Raw genomic sequence first — 21,117 nt, 5'->3', positions numbered from 1 at the left:
CTTGCCTGGCTATAAGCGACTATTGGATTCATTAGGCTGGCGAAAAGTTAAAAAAAAACCTAATTGATTATAAAAGGCAACGGCTTTCAATAGCCGCAAACAAATGGATGGGATATGCAGTCAAGCTGCAAGACATGCAATGCAGCACCTCCGCCAGTCTCGCCGTTGGATTTCCGATTCTAGCCAAAAGATTTTACCACATCTTCAAGGCAGAACAACAGTAATGGCCCGGCCAACTGTTGCCTCATCGACAGTGGGGCTGCAATAAACCAGTTGGAAGTCGCAGCTAATCTTGCAACACAGTTGCGCAACAAAGAATCCGAGGCAACGGTACTAACGTGTTTGCTGTTTCTGCTGCTATTGTGGCTATATGCTGGGTTCTTTTTGGTTCTGTTCTTTCTTTTCTCCATCTCCATTTTCTTGGCAATCAGCTCTCTGAGCCAGTTGCGTGTAACAGGTTTTTCCTCTTGAATAACTGGGACTTTCTTACGGGACTTTTTCGGAGAGTTTCTGCAGAGAAAACAGGTTAGAATCGGCACAGACTTGCAATAGATGAGGCAACAGCCGCCGCAAGAAGTTTACAACGGTGAGGCACACATTTCGCGTTCACGTTAGAACCAACGGTGTTTTAGCCAAGTTTAGCTGCAAGTTGCTAGTAAGCTGCCTGCCAGAACCACTAACCAGTTACCAGTTTACCAGTTAGCTCTTGATTGTTGTTGCGCAAGCGGCAGCTGAAAGCGGCGCAGAATAAATCTAACATGATTTAAGCAACGGAAAAACATGAAATATTAATGCCGATGCTTGAGTCTTGGCTCCGAATCAGAATCCGAATCCGTCCTAACGGTGGTCGCTCGGTTCGCCATCATCGGCCCTCCTCTATAAGAAGTTTGGCCCTATACCCCCCCAATTCCCCAACTCCCCCCTTATTGGTGGCTCGATCCGATCGGTTGGGCTGGAGCCCAGTTAGGTGATTAGTCCAAATTTGCCCCGGCTGTTGGCCAATGCACTGTGGTTTTTTATGCGTTTTTTTTGGCAGAAATTCGAAATGATGACCTATCTTCACCAAATTTGGTTTGTGTTACTCTTTACTTCCCCCAAGATGATTCACAAAGTTTCAAGTGATTTGGTCAACTTTCATATAGCTGCCATATAAACGATCTGGCCGATATGCCATAAAAATATTTACATTACCAAAAAAAAAAAAAAAATTTGTATCTATTTTTAATTATATTATATTATGATATTATATACAGAAAATCAAATAAAATAAAATCATATTAAGATGTATATGATGGTATGATGATATACAACTGCCATGTCCTTTTCATTTCCTTTTTTAGCCGAAACTGAAGCAGCATGCAAGAGTAATGGTACAGAATTATTATTTTCATCCGCAAGGTCCGAAGCTAATTTTCTTTAAAGTCGGCCACTAGCCTTTTCATAAACTAGTTTTGGACGACCAACTTTGTTTGGAGTTTTCCAATCAGCGATTATACTAATACTAGATGCCAACCATTTGAAGTGTTTTTTCTTCAACCTGTCCAGCGATCTATTGCAACCTGGCAAATGTTTCCTTATGTAATCAAAGAAGGACCTAACTTTTTTATTTATCAATGAAATACAACATTCATTTAAATTATTCTGACCAATTTTTTTAAATATATGCTGCCTAACTGCATCCTCAGAGCGACTATTGTTGCTCCAAATGTCAAGCAGCTCTGCATGCCCAAACAAGTATTCATCTACAAAAACGTAATTTTTTCAAAAAGGAACAAAAAGGTGCATATGAAACTAGTTGTATAATATTATACACATGTTAGTTAATAACTTGCCGTTAAAATTCTTTTGAAGTGGTTTGCCATACAAAAGTTATATTCCACGAAACACAGCTACAATTGTTAAGTTGACTGTAAAAAAGGTACATAAACAAAACACGATACAACTACACAAAAACATATAACATACACAAAAATTTTACTGAACTACAAATCTACATACCTGGCCTACTGTTTTCCATGACACCAGCTTAAACTTTTTAATTCTCTGAGGAAATATTAACCACAAATGTTGCACAATGATTTGCCGCCAATTTTGTCTTACGCATGTTATCGACAATCAGCTCTCTTTGAGAGGTGGGCAATAAGCCAGTGTTGCATAAAAAAGTAAAAATCGACTTTTTTTTATCTAATTAGACTATCCTAAATATAAAGAAACTAAAAATTTTTTTATTCCGTTAAAAAATTTTTTTGACTTTCTGCCAAAAAAAACACATAAAAAACCAATGTGCAATGGCCGAGATGTTCTCTGTTCGCCCTTTTTTTTGTGGGCATTCACTCGAGGGTCATTGTGGTCATAGTAGTTCTTTGATTGGTTTTTGCCCAAATTGGCATTGGCAGCTTTAATTAGCGAACTTAAGATTTAAGTGCATTCTTGTAATTTTGAGAGCACTAAAAATGCGCATTTATAGCTCATTTAAATATATATATATGTGCCAATGTTCATACTATTTATGACACTTTAAATCTTATTATAAACATACTATATAATTACATAAATTTAATTATCTTTAAACTGCTTGTGTTGCCTACTTCAAATTTTTCATTACTGGCTACCACATCTACAGTTTATCTACAAATTCTAAAAATTTGGTTTAAAAACAAGGGGTTGACCTTGGATTACATATTTTATGCACTATTTGTATGTAAGCAATTATTTTTTACGAGTTAAATAATCTAAATGCAAGAAAATATGTTTTTACTTTTACGAAATATTGATTTTTATGCTTACAAAAATTGTTTTTTTAAATGTTTATATAGCAAATGCTATAAAAATATATATCTCAGTAGAATTTCTATTAACTAACTCTTCAAATTTATACAAATGTTATAAATGGTAGTTTCAGTTGATAGTTGAGCACACAAGCGACTCATTCAAAATTTTCCGCCCTTGGAATTTCCACCTCCAGCGTGCAGAAATTTCCCATGACGCTTTCTCACCACGACGGAAATTTTCCCGGCCCTCAGCCCGCCCCCGCTGAGATTTTAAGGGTGGAAAAGCTGCGCAACTAACGTTCGACTGTGCTCGTTTTCCTTCGTGTTGTGGCTTCCAGTTTTTCCTGGCTATGCACTTGGCATTATGCCTACTAACCCTATTTTCGCAGCAGTTCGCAGCGAGTCCCATTTTTCAACTTGCATGCGGATACACACGCACACACACACTCGGATTTTCCTTTTCCCAGAAACTGAGGCGCAACCCCCACGAAACGGAAAGTTTGTGCAGCGGCAGAACGAACTGTGTTTGTGGCACTCGAATTTGGGACACATTCCTGTAAAGGACGCAGCTCCGGTCAGCTGCTTCTCAAAATCGACAAAAAGGAGTCACAAAAAACGCGCGCGGTGCATTTGGCCACAGATCTCTGAAAGTGAAAATACAAATATTGAAACAGTGAAATCCACACCCCAACCAACAGTGAAACAAACTGAAAACAGTGCTTAATTAATACAGAAGCTAAGGGATAGAAGTCCGATTAGGAAAAGGGAAAGCTGCAGCGCTGCTCCTGTTTGCCAAATATTGATTCGCAAGTGTGCCGCTGAAAAATCGATTATTAAAGCCACTTTCCACACAGCTGGTGGTTGTTGTTGCTGCGAGGATGGAGGTGGTGCTCGGGGTGGTGGTTGCATAGGGTTGCGTGCCGCGATGTGGGAAATCAACAGCAACATTGGCACATCCACATCCAGATCCAGAGGCACACTTCCAACTGTTTTGACGTGGTCGGGTTCCAATGGCGCTGGCACTACCGAATGCTGCAGCGCAGCCTTGCAGCCATCCAGCGGCGACGCGTTGCATGTGCAGCAGCAGCAGCAGCAACAGCAGCAGCAACATCAGCAGCAGCAGCAACAGCAACAGCAGCAACAACAGCAGCAGCAGCAGCAGGATACGAAAACGAGGATGACAACGACCACAGGCAAACGCGGAGGACATAGATACAGAAGCAGGCTCAGTCACCGAGGCACAGCAACAATTGCTGCATATTAGGCAGTAAAGTAAAGTTAAACACAACCCAAAACCGAAAAGACTAACCCAAATGTACTCAAAAAATCAACACAAGTGGAAAGCATTAATCGGAATGTCGAACTCTATGCATCGCACAAAGTTACGTTAAGTATACGACGCGTATTTCCAGCTGCAAAACGAACCAAAAACGAACCGAACGAAACGAAACGCACAGGTGCATCTGCAGACCCCACTACGCCCCTAAAAGCCCCCGCCCCTTTCGAACCCCCAGCCCCTCATTAAGCCACCCCCTCTGGGGTATCTACACCAATTGACAAGCAATCGAGGCAATGCAGTATGAATGAACTTGTTTAGTCGACAATTTTTTAAGTGCACTTTCGTAAGGCTGATTTTCAATTTATTTCGATGTTGTGCTTCTACACCCAAAAAACCAAAATATAACAAGTAACAAATACAAGCATAAACGAAACCAAGAAATCCAAGCAATGAACCAAGTGAAAGTGTGAGTGTTTAGTGTTTTAAGCGACGGCGAAACCCGGACATTTGAGAGCATTTGTGAGTAAACGGCCGCCACAACGGATAGGCCCAGAGATCTCCTGCTGATACAGCAGGCCAAGCCCGCCGGCGGCAGCAAATCCTCGAGCGGCGGTCCAACGTACATCGGCACCGATGCCGCCACGGCAGCGGCGGTGGCCAATCTGCGCAGCAAGGTGCCCTCCATCTCAATAATCCCGCTGCCCGTCTCGACGACCATTGTGGCACGCAGTGGTAGCAGTGCCTCTGGCGCTGGCGGCAGTGGAGGAGCACCGCCAGCACTGCCCCAGCTGATCCAGTCGTCGCGGAGTGTGTCCACCAAGTCCACGGGCACGTCTCCACCATTGGCCTTTATTACGGAAGGCTCTGGAACATCGGGTGCTCCCGCCCTGACCCTGCTGCCACGACCCCAGCAGCAGCACCAGTACCAGCAGACCGACAAGTGCACGGTCCTCAAACTGGACGTACTGAAGCAGCAGTCGGGTGTGGCAGCCAACTCCAGCAGTAACACCTACCTGCAGATCGAGCAGCAGCTGAGCGAACTGGAGGCCGCCGACGAGGAGGAGGAGAACATGGCCAGTTTGCTGGGCAGTGCGCCACCCGCCCAAATACTGGCCAATCAGCCCATCATCGTCAAGATCGAGCCCACGCAATCCTTCCACATCGTGGACGAGGGCGACACGAGGGTGCTGAGCTTACCCCTCAGCGATGCGGATAAGCTGGGCGCCAGTTGGATAGATCTCAAGGATATTGCCGGCCTACAGGCGGGTGGCGGAGCCACCTTGCTGGACGTCTGCTTCGAGCAGGCCAACGAGGACGGCACCATCATAGCCACCGTGCAGCCGGACCTGGAAAACGAGCTCGAGGCTGAGCTGAAGGCGGAGGGCGAGCCCGAGGATGAGACTGAGCCAGAGCCTCCGGCGCCCAAGAGATTGGCCACCACCAGGCCAGCACAGTCGCGGCCACAACAGCAGCAGCAGCAGCAGGTGAAATTCCTATCGGATCCACCGGCATTGGCGCGCTCCAGCAGCTTCAGCAGCCTCAGCAGCTTTAGCAGCATCAGCAATATCAGTTCCGTGTGCAAAAACATGGCCAGCAATACCAGCCAGGAGGGCTCCCTGAAACACACAAAGGAGCGAACTCCTCCGCCAATGACACCGCTCACGACTCATAAGCCCGCTGCCACATCAACAGCAACATCAGCAACATCCGCAGCATCTGCAACATCAGCAGCAACAGCAAGTGCAACAGCAACATCGGTCAGGGAAAACAGCAGAGAACACAGCAGCGGCAGCAGCAGCAATGGAGCCATGACAGGTATGTTCCAGTGCAACTCTCAAGTATATTTTAGTCAATTTGGGAATATATATACTGTTCGAAACTTTAATATATCTATCTATCATATATCTTCATATGCAAAGCAATGTTCTTTGTCCCTCTTGCCGGTTACTTGCGATTTTTTATAGCACAAACGCCATCGTGAGTGATTGTAGCAAATATTTGAAAGACCTTAAGTCAAGGATTCCCGCGAGTGATGAGTTCGCACCCCAGAAAACTCGGCGAGAATTCCACTTGTTGCGAGTGCTGGCGAACAACCGCCGGCTAACCACAGTGAGCACTCGCCCAGAGCGACCACCAGCGATCAGCGATGGTTCAGATAATCGCACCCATATCCCCCTTCCCCGCCAGAATCCGTGCTATGCAAATGAACGCTCGCCCATTGCGCAAGCATCCCAGGCAGCGGCAATTAACAGGCTGACACATCAGCAACACATCAGCAGCAGCGGCAGCAACACTAGCAGCAGCAGCAGCAACTGCAACAACAGGTGTACTGTGTACACTGCACGGTGTACACACCCCATGCTAAAAAGAATTTCAATTTACAAGCCTCGATTTATTGGCTATTCACCTTTGTGTGGCTGCAGCAGCAGCGGCAGCAGCAGCCGCCGCAGCAAAGCAGCAACACCAACAGCTACGGCCATGTGGCCCACTTTCCATAGTCAACAAACAGCGGCAATAGCAGCAACCAACACACATACAGATACAAGCAGCAACAAAAACATGTTTTGACATACTAAATAAGCCGCTGCTAGGCTGACTAGCTTTTGGCCAAGTCTAGATGGCGTTCTTTATCATTAGGTTCTGTTAGCTGTTTCTGCGATTCTCCCTGCCTCGGCATATTCGCTTTACTGCTGTTGCGGCACAGCAGCAGCAGCACCACCACCGTTCTTCTGCTCGGCCCCTCATATTTTTACCGTAGCACGAACCTTAGCGGTAAAAACGTCAACTACAAACTATACAGTTACCTGAATGAAGGCTCAAACGGACTGAGAGCGAAACTCAAGCTGGCTAGAACAGAATGAACGTTTTTACACTGGAAAAAAGGGCTGAAGAAACTAAGCTAAAACTAACTAAAATAATCTTTATAAGAACACTTTGTGCAAATATTTTAAATTTGTCGTATCTTCAACACAAGTAGCATTATGCTTTGTTTTTAGGACATTTTATTATCGAAGAATACATTATTTTTTTTTTAGTGTAAGCAGCCAAACAGCGAACGGGCTTAGGGCGCGGGGCGGCTAAGCTGAAAAATTGATTTGGCAGCGCCCCGGGCCAGCGAGTTGAGTCTGCTCCCTCGACTCGGTTCACTTGATGACTACAAATGAGTGTCAGCCACTGACACGACTTCTCATGCAGAAGCCCTACAGTTTTGGCCAAGATTGATCTATATTTTATAGTTTCTGTTGATATCTTGGCGCTGGGGGCCGCCGTATCCACTTGCATGGCTCATTAGCGGGCTGGGGCGGTGGCCAAAATGTCGGATATTCTGGTCCCATGATTGATGATCGAGGCGATGAATCGTTACCTAATTGTTGTACCCGATAGAACAGAGATGGCGTTCAAGGAACAGATCAATCGATTTGTTTCCGAGATTAACTGCTCTCACAATTCCAGAAGCTGAATGATCGATCTGCGAATGTGACGAACAGTCTTTTATAGTTTTATTTTGACTAGAGATGAAACGGGATTTGTATCGGCTTGGAAATAATATTCTTATATGTCTAAAATTCTAAATGATTTCTACTTGTTCGCCTAAATTTTTGGAGTTCTTAGAAACTATTTCTAATCTCACATAATACATTCATATTACTAGAAAAGTGACATGTTATTACCAACATTTCTTATATGTTTTACCACAAATTAATATTTGAAATATCTTTATAATATTATTGTACATTTAAAGGGAATTTTATAGTTATCGATTTGTAAAGTACCCATCACGTGAAATTTTCCAAATGATTCAAATGGTTTGAAAAACCCGTTCAGAGCCCCCTAACACAAGCGGATTTGACAATGATTAGCCCACATAATGGTAGTTGGCAAAAAAAAAAAATGCAAAGCTAAAACATAAAGGTTTTCTTCATCCGAACCTTTCTGCAGATGAACCGACCCTGAACGTGGTCGATGGACTTTGGCAGTTCGGCGCGTTGTCGCCGTCGTCGGTGATGTTGCAACTGGCGGATTACGAGATATATAGCTGCGCACTATCACTTTTGCGATGGGGCATATATTGGCGGTGTTTGTTGCTGTAATTTCCCATATGAATCGGAGCCAGGTTCATTATAATTTGGTTGGACAACGCTTTGCATTTCATGCATGAATCTGCGGCTTATTGACCGACCTGGTCGTCTGGACCTGGATCTGTGGCTATTAGCCAGGTCAGCGCCGCATGAGATTTCGTCTCCAATCGAGCGTGGCGAAGTTTCATTATCATATTTTCGATTTTGCCAAACTTCATCGATATTGCCCGGCGATTTCGTAACCAACTCATCTCTTACTCGTCTATGCGAAATTCCAATTATGCGCGCACACATGTATCTTTGTATCTGCGAGATACAAAGCTAATGGCTTTAGTATTGGACGTCAACGAAAATACATAAATTATCGTAAACGAAATATTAATTTATAACTTGAGCGAAGTTTGTTTCTTTTTTGTTTTCAACATTTACATGGAAATTTACTTTTTTATTTTGATATTGTGGTTCGCTTTTCATTTTGGCAAACTTCGAAAGCAAGTTGCCAAATGACTTAAACTAATTTTAACATTTTTAATTGGCCAGCACAAACTCCGTGTGCAGTTCACCTTGACTGTTCGGTGATTTTTTGGATTTCTAAATTTGTTTGTGCCACACGTAATGGCTTGAATATTTATAAAATTAATAAAAATAAATCCATAAAAAATTCATCACTCTGGGACTTAACCCAGTTTTTTTGTGTTCATTGTCTAAGAACTGAGATCCCGCGTGCAATGGTTTATAGTATTGAAAGCGGGCTTGCAGGTAACCGTCAAGGGCTATGTTATGAACCGCAAGTTTTATTATAAAACTGTGAATTTTTAATACAAGTTAGTCCGTTATTATCAAAGTAAAGAGATTTATATACTTGAGTGAAGGAAACCTATGGTGAATGCACCATACAACATTACAAAATATAATTAATATAGAAATATTCTCTTCAGTCTGCTAGCAATTCAGCTGTAAAATATTAATATGAGTACAATGTAAATGAATTCGACTATAAGATACTCTTTAGTCACTGCCCTGATGGAAAAACTTGTGACCTTATAGCGCCCCATTGTTAGAAATTATCCTATTTATATCACCACATAATTTTACACAGGTTTCACTTAACATGAATTTAAAACCTCAAAGCGTATAAGCCTACTTAATCATAGTTAATAAAATAATTGTATCAGCGCAGCTTAAGAGTCCCAAGCCTTTTCAATCATTAAAAGCTTGTCGGCAGGACTCAAGCGGTATAATTTAGGGCCAATTGCCACTTCCGCCCCCGAAAAAGGATTGGAAACAATTTGGCCAGTCGGCGGTGCAAAAGTAAGAAGTGCAATTAAATTGCTCGCAACTGCAGTGTACACATTTTGGCCTAAAAAGCAATTGACCTGCTAATCGAAGGAAGCGCCAAAAGCTCCCTCTCTTTTCCTGCCACCCTCTCTCTTAGTCAAAGAAAGCCCGGGGTGTAAAAAGAGAGCTAGAGCACAGATAACAGCTGATTATGACTCTTTTCTTCGCCGAGCGGTTGCCATAGCGAATGAACGGCACAAAGCGGACGAGGCAAAAGTGGGTGTGATGGCGGCAGCGGGGCGGGGGCTTGGGGCAGCGAACTGAAGAAGTCATCGGCACAGAGACACATATACCCACTTCTCTCTCTTGCGCTCTCTCGCTGTCTCCCTCTCTTTTGCTTTTGGGGAGCCCGAGCTCTGCTGCCGCATTGCGGCGCTGCTGCTGCGCCGCCGGCGTCGCTGCCGCGGCACGACGACAACGAACAGTCGATAACATTTTGCGGCACTCTTCAGCTACACCTCGTATTGAGCGTTTCGCGGCGGCGGGTTACGATGCGTGGCGCGTTGTATCTTTATTATTAATTATTTGTTGTTGTTGTTTATACTCTGTACCGTTTTCATTTCCCATCGCTCGTGTGTGTGCGCCGTGCGTGTGCGTGTGTGTGTGCGTGTGCCTATGCGTTTTGCCCCCCAATTCCCCCAAAACGCCTCACCACCCCCACTCAGCCGGGAAAAAGCCCCCAAAAAGCAAATTTACTCAAAAGGCAAAACTACGAAGCGCGAGTGTGTGCCAGTGTGTTGAAAAAATAATAGTAAAATATGCTGAATTAAGGCCTTGCAACATGCGGCGGCAGATGAAGTTTGTTCGGTTTCAGATCAAAACAAAATCATAGGATACGCCTATATATATCGCTATATACAGTACCAGTCAATCAATCAATATCGTGTGCATTCAAATTCCACATCGTGCCTACAACTGCAACAGCAATTGCGCGCCCTCTCTCCGCGAGTAAAAAACGGAAACGGAAGTGCCAGTGACGTAATACTCCCGAAAAAACCCAGGAGAATCCCCCCACAGCCTCCCTACGACATTGTGCAACAAAAACAAAGCCAATCTCCGTGTATGTGTAAGAGCAATGTGACAAAAGAGTGTGTGTGTGTGTGCCACAAGGATATACAAAAATATTTTTAACCAAAACGAAAAATTCAAAAATCCATCGAGGAAATCCCTCATCGCAACACGGCGAAAGCCGCCTTCATCGCCCGCAAATTGGATAATTTATTGGAATAATCTATTTGCCTCTAATTGGATGGCTAACCACCACTTTTCGGATATATCACACGATCGGGGATTTGATGATTGGGAAAATAAATTTATGGCATCGTTTAGGCTATTTCGCTTCTATACGTATTTGTTAGAACTTGGGGGTTTATTAAGTACACGTGTCTAAAACTGCAATAAGTAAATGCAAGGCGATGAAATTTAATTGAATGGTTCGATATTTTTGTTTGCAATCGCTGAGCTACAAGCTGGACTTAGATTTCATCTCTAGTACAAAAAACATTGTTTCAAAATGTAACTTGCTCAAAGTCTACAAATTATTGTTTTTTTAGGATTAGATGCTATCAAAAACAGATTATTGTAAAATAAAACAGTAGAAGAGTTACGATTTTCTTCCGTCCCTTTAAAATAATCAAATATTAAAACTGACTTAAACTGATGCCATGAAAGTTTCAAATTCGTTTGAAACTAAACTTCAAGACAATAAAATGTGTGCTAAGTGCTTTCAAAAGTTCAAATTCTTGAAATATGGTTTCCTAGTCACAACAACGATTATCCAGCTTGCTTGGCATCCCATATACGCGGCAGTATCCCCCAATTAACAACCCCATTTTCGACCAACTTTGGCGAACTGTCAGCTGAAAGGCTTTTGCAATTTTTCATAGGGCTCCGTTCCGAGTATCTGCTGCACGGGCAATTCTTTTGGGGTCCATTGTCTTTGCCGTTGTGCTCCATCCTCCGAGGAGATCTGTGGAGCCCGAATCTCCGGGCACAAAGCCGAGATGATATGCCCTTTTCTTGTCCACAGCTTGTGGCCCTTTGTTGGCGCTGCAGTTTTCTGTCTGTGTCCATTGTGGCAACTTATGATTATCAACAATTGTTATTGTTGTCGTTAGAAGCAGTTTAGAGGCGGCAGTACGAGTACTTGCACCGACTTTCCAGTTCAGGCGAGTTCACAGCAGAGCAAAGTCGGTCGTCGCCAGCGCCACCCACTCTGCGCCTCCTGTTCCCCCGGTTCTTCTACTGCTCCTCCTGCCTGTTTAGTCGACTGTTTGCATTACCGTTAGTGGAACAACATTGCTAAGCACACACACACACGCGCTCACTGCATGTGTCGCCCCATAAGTGTGCCACCCCAGCAACAACAACAACTTGTGTTACACGCAGAGAAAAGTAGTTCCGCTGTTTTCGTCCTGATTTGTAATATTAATATTTCCTTTTTTTTTTTGTTTAAATGTTAACCCATTCATAAGAATCCCATATTAGATACAATTTACTAATTTAATACCAATGATAATATCAACAAAATAAACCAAATAGCAAAAATGAGTAGTAACAACAGCTAAGATTCAAAATGTTAGGCAAATGTTAAAACTAATTGATTACCCCAGCCTTTCATTATTAGTTTGAATCATAAACAATGACTTAAAGGCTAACGTATCTCAAAGATACATTCTCTGCAGGGTGATGGCACGTAACGGGATTACCAAATTGCTGATTAAGACAGATATTCTTGCCGTGTAGAGGCGGAAAACAGCCTAAGCAGAAGTCCCAGGCGGAAAAGTGGGGGCAGCGGCATGGCCCACCCATAGGTCATTGGTCTTTTTCGTCGGCGTCAACGTACTGCGACGGCAGCAGCAACAACAACACAGCAACAGCAACAGTACAAGCAGTGCTGCGACTGCGACGCCGGCAGCGCTGCCTTGTAAACTTTGTCGTCTGCTTTGCTGTCGCTCTGTTGCTGTTGTAACTGTAACCGCCTTCGGCTTCTGCCCCCATCCCCCCTCCGGAACATCTCTCCGCTCTCTCTTTCTTTCTCTTTCGCGCTGCTTCATCATCGGTTTGACCGGCTCGTTAGCTTTAGTACCGTTAGTAAGTTCGTTGTCGCTGCGAGAGAATTTTTCATTTCCACTGTGCGGCTATTCATTTTCATTTTCTTTTCAGCGTTTTCTTTGCGTTTTGTCTATATGTAAATTTCCCGCTCTCTCTCTCTCCCTCTGTCCCACTCTCCCTTCGCGTTCCATCTCTCTCTGCTTCTGAGCTGGCACAATTTCAGTGTTGTTGCTGTCGCTTTGGTGACGTATTTTATATGTCTGCCAGAGGCTTCCGCATGGCCACCCAAAGCCACCCCCAAACCACCAACAAAGTGATTACACTCCCCCAAAGACCCCCTCCAAAAAAGAGTGAGAGAAAAGTAAAAATGTTTTTATATTCATTGGGTTTGCCGGCTCGTTTGTCGCTCGCTTTTCCTCTGTTCCACTGTGTGTTTGTGTGGGTGTGCGTGTGTTTGAGCTTTGGGTCATAGAACTTTTTTCTATGTTTACCCACACTAATACACCAACACACCCACTATGCTTGGCGACGAGATTTATGCGCTGCATTTCACAGTTTTTCCCCATTAGAGCCCCCTTCCTGCCCCGCAGCACCCATCGTCTGTCTGGGCACCCTTAAATCCCATTTCTCTATCGATTTTCCATGCTCATGTCCATACAGACATCAGCAGCCGAAGGGAGTTGCCAACCGAAAAAAGGGAGAGCTCGGGGTTCGGCACAGTTCCTGAATTGCGATGCCTGCACAGGGAAAAACATCGATTGCCAATGGACATTGCATTTTGTATATGATAAACTATATCATTTGCTTTGTTGACTCATATAAGAGAGTATTTAGCTTTGATTCTGATATGGAAACAGGCATTACTGAAGGATTTTAACTTTATATAACTTATTAGTACAGATAAAAATGGAATACACCACGTTCCATCAAAAAGAAAAGGAATTTCATTTTAAGTCATAATAAAAAAGGTGATAGCTGTCAGTTTTACTAATTTGGGATTCCACACATATAAATTGAAAACAGTTAACTATTTGTTGTATAGACAAGCTCGAACTACGAAATTCAACTTTATATTGCAACAAGGGAAACTAACGAAGATGGATTTTGTGATTTTCTTCTTTCTGAACATAACATAACTTTAATTTAAAATATAAAAAATTTGAATTTGAAATCAATTTCGCCGTACACACACACACTCGATTACTTATTGAACGATCTTCGTTATCGGAATATCGACGATCTTGGCAATTTGTATATCGATTTCTCATCTTGCAGACATCATTCCCGTGCAATATGCTGAATGCCATGATTTGGCCATGGCTGACAGTGCGTAGCAAAAGTATTTACATAACTGGCCAAACCATTTTGTACATCAAAGTGTTCAAGCTGAGGGTTTGAATAACACATACACTGAAAACAAACAGATGAACGTTTCCACGGCAGCGACAGTTCGAATCGATGAGAAACAGATTGCGCCTAAATGTCTTCCGGAATTAATTGTCGTGAAATTTTCGTATTTTTGGAAATTTTGATTTGGAATCAAGCAAAACAGAGAAATCGACAAAACAATGAGCATAGCAGCAGCAACAACAAGGAAACCAACAGCAGCAGCGGCAACAACAACACCAACAAGCAACACAATAAAAATCACAGCAACCGTAGCAGCAGCAGCAGCAACAACAACAACGCAGTGAAAGTGATAAAGCAGCAGCAACAACAAAAGCTACAGCAACAACAACTGCCCAAAGCAACCAAAAACAAAAACTACAATAGCAATAACAATAGCAGCAGCAACAGCAACAATCTGCACTTACTGCAAAAGGGCTAAACGTTGAACGTTCGATTTAAATAGATATTATCAAATCATAGAAAATTGCTTTAAATAAACGATAACGATAGATAACTAAACAAGTTTAATACATACGCGAACAAGTGTCTTATTAACAAATAGTTTGATAAACGAATTAATAAGGAAACCCCATAATTAAGCGGCAGCAACCACATATAACATCAGATCCAAACAACATCAACAATTTAGTACCTACAGGCCTGACAACGTTAGATCATTATATACATACATATAGATATATAGCAATATACAAAACAAATATATATACATATATATCGATTGGCAAGCCCCCTCACACCGCCCCTCGCCCGTCTCACAAACACCCACACACACTGTGATAGTTCTTGATTCACACTGAATGCGAAAAGCGCTGAAAATTCATTCACGAAAGCATCTGCGGACTAGCTAAAACACAAGCCACAAAACAAAAGTAAAGACCAAGTGCAATAAGACGATTGGCTAATACAATTGGAACCGAAGGGCAGCTACATAAAGTATATATATATATATCTATATATTAAGTACTGTATACAACGTTTTACACATTTACAAGCAAGAAAGAAAACTAAGATCTAAGCGAAAACCGAATTCATTCAACTGCAAAGAGCAGACAAATTGCGCATACGCCGCGTATGGCCGTCGGTGTGAGTGCCCGTGTTCATCAGCGGTTGCATCAACTGATACCAAGTGTACATAACTACGGTTACAACTACAACTGCAACTATTTCACCAATCAACAACATCAGCAGCAGCACCGGCAAACGTTTGAAACGTCACCAAAGCTTCGCATTTCCCACTAATAATTATGTATACGCAACGTATGTTTGACATGTGGAGCAGCGTCACTTCGAAACTGGAAGCACACGCAAACAACCTCGGTCAAAGCAACGTCCAATCGCCGGCGGGACAAAACAACTCCAGCGGTTCCATTAAAGGTAATACACCATAAATATTTCAATCCTTTAAAATTAATAAATAAATATGCTGCAAGCCAAAAAAGCTGCGAAAATTCAAAGAAAATGGTTTTAAGAAGTAGTAAGCTGGTTAATATCTAAATAGCTGGCAACGAAGAAGTCCTTATAAGAAATTAATGGTACATTTAACTAGATACTTTTAAATCTATCAAAATATGAGTACAATTCCTATGATGTAACACAAATCTTAAGAAATACATCAAACCAGGGGGAGTGCCCCTTTTCGTTCTTCAGGAAGTTGTAGACCATTTTGTTTCAAGACATCATATTAAGTAAGCGACAAGTGTGAACTTTCGTCCCGCAAAAATCAACAGGGGAATTGCACAAAGCTGTGAAATAAAGTATAAACTTAATGAAATCCAGTTAAGTTGCTGGTTTTATGTGGCAGAGCGGAGTCAGTCAGTCAGTCAGTCAGTCAGTTGGTCCCGAAATGAGTGGCTGCTGGCTGCTCTTTTCGTTATTTTTGCGTTTTCGCTGGCCTGACAGTGAAAGTCACTTGGGTTTCTTGGCCAACAACAGCAACAAAAATTATTTAAGGGAAATCCATGAAATTCGTAAATGAAGAAAGACAGACAAACGAATATTACGAAACACACTTGCGTGTATTTGTGTTGGTTTGTGCGAGTGGTTTGCTGACTTTTTTGCATTGACAATTCAACTAATTCAAATCGAAAAGGCAGGCAATCGGAGAACGGGAAAGAGACGGCTGCAGACCCTTTCTTCGCTGCTGCCACAGATAAATAGATACAAAGATACAAAGATACAAATTGTGTATGTAACACATGTGTCATAAAAAGCGTACAGCAGGCGATCATAATAAAATAAAATGGAAAAGAAACTTGCGAATTAAAATTCGCGCGTCAGTCGTAAAAACATATTGTAATACCAACAAAGTTGCGACAAGCCATATAAATATAATACTATGTGAGCGAATATGTATGAAATACACGCTTGCAAGTGTGCGTTTATTATATATGTATGTATGTATAGGTTAATTAGCTTACTTGATTGCACTTTACACTTATTGAAGAGATTTGTATTTTTTGCTCTGTACAATTGGCTCGCTTGTGGCTATTTTTATTCGGCGAAAAGGGAAATCTTGGTAGTTTAAGTAGTAAATGAAATATAGCAAGTTTAGGGCCAAATCTTGTTTCGATGAATGAATATCTTTAAGCAAGTAACGCACCATTAACTTACATTTCATTTTTCCAAGCTCAGTTACTCAAAAAAGTAGTTTATTCAGTATGTATCTTTATCTGTGCAATCTTTCGATTGATTTAAGTAATTATTCGCACAAATATTTTAAAAGAAATTAGTTTTGCGTGTAACTTTAGCATGTTTGCTTTTCAAAGTTAAATGCTTAATATAATCTTAATGTCTTTAGTTTAATTTGAAGAAGGTGAAAATGGTGCTTTGAAGGATTATTAAATCCTTCGCAGGACTTAAGGCTTGGCAGGCGGAGCTGAATTAATTCGACTTTAATTGGGGTGCTTTGACCCCTTAGCAGGTCAGCTGCGAATGCAATTAGTGCCCGAGTTGGGAACATGGAGGATATTATTTCTAACATAAATCTTAATCGCGGGCAGCAATCTATCCCCGGGATTTCCAAGTTGCGTGTAAGTAATTAAGGGAGCTGCAGGGGCGTGGAAAGGGGGTCGCTTTTTTCTGACCGCTGGTCACTGTTACTTTTGGCATGCAATTTGCCTTTACGACTTCCGCAAAATCAACTCTTATTTTATTATTGAAATTTTCACTTTTTCGCCGCTGCTACTGCGTTTCGCTGGTGTTTCTTCGCCTTTCCGTTGGTGAAACAGATAGAAACGTAGGCAAAGTGAAAGAAAGAAATTTAGCGGCGTAAACAGAAAGCGGCCAAAAACGAAATTTAAAAAGCGAAAGAGTTGACAAGATGGGCCCTTGGCTGCAGTGGGAGCGAGACGGCGCAGTGGCAACAATAAAAAATATTCAAAAAAGCCAGACCGAAAAGTTTTGTTAAAGTGAAATGCTGCTGTTGCTTTAGCTGATTGTGTAGTCCGCTCACACGCACACACACACATGCCTTCGAAATAAAACAAAAAGAAAGAAATGTGTGGAAAAAAGCGACCCATGCAGGCCCAAGCCCGAACCGGCCTGGCCCGCCCCGCCCCATGCCCCCCACCGCCCCTGCGAGATAGTGCGAACGCCCGTTTAACACTCGAAACAAACGAAAGACCCAAAACTATGGAGCTACAAAATTTCTGACTGCCTGCGAAAGTGTGCGTGCGGCCAGGGGCGTAGAAAGGGGTTCTAGATTTCTGCTAGGATCAACTGTGCAGCTTATCACATTTTTCTTTCAATTTTTAAAATTTAAATTAAGTCTAAAAAGTTTATGTTCGAATGAGATATACTTACCGAAAAATTCGATCATTAAAAGCCCAATTTTGTTACCTCTGACCCCCCAAAACCCCGCTGCACACACCACTGTGCATGAGTAGTTCGTTTCAGTGTGTCTGTGCGAGAAGCGCCAAAGCACACACATGCGTGCATAGCTACATCCACAATCATCATCGCCAGCGTCAACATAGTAAAAGTCTAAAATCGAGGAAAAAATTATTTTCGGCGGTCATTCAACTCGCACGCACGCACACACACGCACTTTCCGATAGAGCAAATGGGGGAGAGAGCGAGCGCTGGCGGGAGTGGGAGAGCGGGAGAGAGTGCGTGAGAGTGGAGCGTTCGTTGACTGTTATGCGGGAGCGTGCGTCGCGGTCGACGTCGACAGAGCAGCCGGCTGCGCTGCTCGCACCACGCACATTACAACATAAAAAGAAAAGAAACTATATGAAAAAAAAAAAACAACAACTACAATCAATGGGCAATACTTTCTACGGCTTTTTCCACTTCTCCCCCATTTCTATTTCTCTTTTCAAGCCAACTGAAATTATTATTTATGCAGTCAAAGTTTTGGAGCCATAAAAGCGAATGAGTGGGAGAGGGAGAAGGCGAAGGCGAAAGAAGAAAGAAGAAGGGAAATTCTTTGTTTGACAATTATTGCGTGAATTTCCACGATTACGGCTTCTATCGCTCATGTAAATGCCGTATTAATTGCTCATCGTAGAAAAGTCGCCGAACTTTTGACTTCCTTTTCTGGCCGACCGTTATTCGATTGGGAAGAGGGAATAAAGCCTATAAATAGGATTTACCAGCCCCGTGATCATTTAATGCGAGGTTATTATATATACAGTAAATATTTGGGTTGTATTAACTGAAACCTTCAAGCTATCCATTTTTAGAATAATATAAGAATTGATCGATAGGCATGTTATCGGTCCCGATAAGAATAATATCCCGATATCCCGATAATAATAATATCCCGATAATATTAGAAAAGGGGCTAAATAGTATATGTAACATATGTAAAATAATCTATACAAAAATTGAAATAGTTTTGGAAAATTATTTGAAAATAAGAATTATTACTGTTTCTTTTGTATTGTATTAAATTAAAAAAAAAAATAATAATAAATAAACACTTATTTTTGCAAATAAAGAGGAATGGACAAAACCTGCTGATCTTACTCTATTACATGATGCCATAAGACTTAAAAGAGTTGTCTAGATGAGCATTAAAACTAGTCTCACATGCTAAATAACAAATATAGTTTGTCCATTCAAAAGGTTATGTTAAAACAAATATTGTATTTATGCAATGATATTAATGTTGTATAATATTAAATTGAGTGTGTACTAGATCTCCTTACACTTTCATATGGTACATGGAGGACAGGAACTCTTGGGCAAACAAATTCCTGCGAAAATTCCAATTATTTGACAGATGTTTGTAATGAATATGGCCGTACTTGAGCACACAGAATTCAGCACCATCTCGAAAAAAACCTAAATTTGGCATGGAATTCCCCATCAATTCCCACCCCCATACATATCCCATATAGATTCCGTATGTGGAGCATGCAAATATTTTGAAATATTTTGGTCTGTCTGCTGGAAGCAAATATAGTAATGTGTTCTTTTTCCTGGTGTTATTATGGTTCCCGAAAGTTCATTCGCCTGTGTCCTAGAAAACTATGAAATGCACAAACCACATACATATTTGTTTATTCTGATAATTTATGGAAACTTACAAGACTGTGGCCAAAAGGCCAGCAAATAGATGAGCAATTCGACGACAGGTTCAACGACCTCTGGCAAACATAATCGTCCAGATTGCGACAAGGAACATATAGCCCATAGCCCATCATAGCCCAACCCCTCGAAATGTCTGGGAATTATCAATTGATTTTGTAGCAGATATGGTGTATTGATTCAGCGACACGCTTAAAGTTCGGCTTCGATTCATTTTATCTTTCACGATTGATTGTTGTTAGTTTATTTTCGGACTATGATCCACGACAAAGATGGAAGAACAGCCGCTATCTCTTTGTCTTTCTGCTCAAACTATTGTAGTATATTGTAGTAGTTCGCCTAACGTACAAGTAAGCAAAAATAACTTTTTACATATACGCGAGATAAGCTTAACCACAGAATGTGTGTCATAAGGCCACCGCAACTTCAATGCTATATACCGAAGCTATAGACAAGAAATCCAAATAGAGTACAACAAAACTAGAAAACTAGAAAGTTCTGACTTAAAGTCTATGTTGTTCAATATATGTCAATATAGCAATGCATACAAAAATATGCACCATAGTTCTAATTTAAGCACACGTTTCATTATCAAATTTACACAATATATGTAGTTTTGATTTTATTTCAACAAATTTGGCATCAGTGATATGTGTTTGTATGTATCTCTGTTTCTAAACAGCTTCGCTTCTATTTTAACGTCCAGCATTATTGGGTTAATTGCAGTCTCTCGAGTGCGTAAATATGCACCATACATCACGATACATGTATGTATGCACATATGTATGTACATATAATGGACATCCGTTCAATAAAGTACGCTTTCGAAAAAATGTAATAACCGAAATAACAAACGCTTCCATTATGTTAGGCAGCGGCGAAAAAATAAATTAAATGATATTATTCTAGTAATTATAAAGCAGACATCAAATGCGATGCATGAGTGGGCCCCTCCCGCCCCTGCTCGCCCCTTTCCCATCTAACCCAATGCAACAGCCCCCCTTCCTCCCCTCAATTCCCCTAACAGCTGCGTATCTTATCTATGCAACTCTTCGCATAGTTTAACGTTTTGTGCGTGAGTTTGTCACGAATATATGCGAGGTATATATCTAGGAGTACACATTCGTGATTACTTGCGCCCGCCTGTGTGTGCGTGTGTGTGCATACGTGTATATATAGGCAGCAAATAAAAGATTGCATGTGCCCCACAATGCAGACACAAACAGATTCACAGACATTGCATTTGAGTCGCGTCGCCAAATGAATAGACAAATATATACACACGAAACGCACACAATCGCAGGGCAGCTCCAAGCACACACACACACACACACACTCATACACACAGCCGAATGCACACTCACACTTAGACAGAATGCAACGCCAACGTTTGTGGAGGCAAAGCGCGCCAACAAAATGCGAAAAACTGGGACAAAGTTGAACAGACGAGCCAAGGACGGATATTAGTGCGACGCGGCGCGAGCAGTTGCATGAAGTGCGGAGGGGGGAAGGGGGCGAATTGGGGGGTGGGGGCTTCTGGGGAGCCAGAGGGGCCCAAAAAGGCGGGGGTGCGGGTGCAGCGGGCGGTGAAGTTGGCAGCGAAAAGTGGAAAAACAAAATGAATGTTGTTGTTGGTCCCAGCAAAGTGAACAGT

At 42.0% G+C, this 21,117-nt stretch overlaps 3 protein-coding genes and 1 long non-coding RNA gene across 9 annotated transcripts in view; 3 read left to right on the top strand and 1 right to left on the bottom strand.

Moving 5' to 3' along the window:
* The window catches only part of LOC6733832 (probable nuclear hormone receptor HR3), a 39,109-nt gene that overhangs the window by 511 nt on the left and 17,481 nt on the right, over nt 1-21,117 (top strand). Inside the window, exon 1 of one of the 5 annotated variants that reach the window (XM_016182389.3) lies at nt 4,580-5,865. The exons of 2 other annotated variants lie outside the window; for them this stretch is intronic. In XM_016182389.3, coding sequence (XP_016026836.1) covers nt 5,121-5,865 — 745 coding nt within the window. In that variant the 5' untranslated portion in view covers nt 4,580-5,120. Of the gene's footprint in view, nt 1-4,579; nt 5,866-15,175; nt 15,306-21,117 lie in introns of those variants that run through there. 2 more of the 5 variants (XM_039292822.2, XM_039292823.2) reach the window with 2 other exon arrangements.
* LOC123327146 lies at nt 1,020-2,675 on the bottom strand. The gene is made up of 2 exons (XR_006541645.1): nt 1,999-2,675; nt 1,020-1,907 (listed from the first exon to the last, which is right to left on the bottom strand). It is a non-coding gene; the product is annotated as an uncharacterized LOC123327146 (long non-coding RNA).
* On the top strand, nt 3,067-4,091 carry LOC27208973 (THAP domain-containing protein 11). Its single transcript, XM_016184513.3, has one exon. It carries the CDS (start codon nt 3,697-3,699, stop codon nt 4,033-4,035), a length of 339 nt encoding a protein of 112 aa, XP_016026839.1. The 5' UTR covers nt 3,067-3,696; the 3' UTR covers nt 4,036-4,091.
* LOC123327145 (putative uncharacterized protein DDB_G0283779) lies at nt 5,881-14,349 on the top strand. 2 transcript variants are annotated; one of them, XR_006541644.1, is made up of 2 exons: nt 5,881-10,533; nt 13,797-13,982. XR_006541644.1 is itself a non-coding variant. In XM_044922728.1 (2 exons), exon 2 carries the CDS (start codon nt 14,002-14,004, stop codon nt 14,347-14,349), a length of 348 nt encoding a protein of 115 aa, XP_044778663.1. In that variant the 5' UTR covers nt 9,875-10,527; nt 13,797-14,001. The 2 variants fall into 2 exon arrangements, 1 of the variants encoding a protein (XP_044778663.1); XM_044922728.1 differs by having other exon boundaries at nt 9,875-10,527; nt 13,797-14,349.

Source organism: Drosophila simulans, chromosome 2R, assembly GCF_016746395.2.
Source record: "Drosophila simulans strain w501 chromosome 2R, Prin_Dsim_3.1, whole genome shotgun sequence".
NCBI classification, from domain to species: domain Eukaryota; kingdom Metazoa; phylum Arthropoda; class Insecta; order Diptera; family Drosophilidae; genus Drosophila; species Drosophila simulans.
Note: the sequence above shows the minus strand (reverse complement) of the source record. Positions and strands in the feature narration are given on the sequence as shown.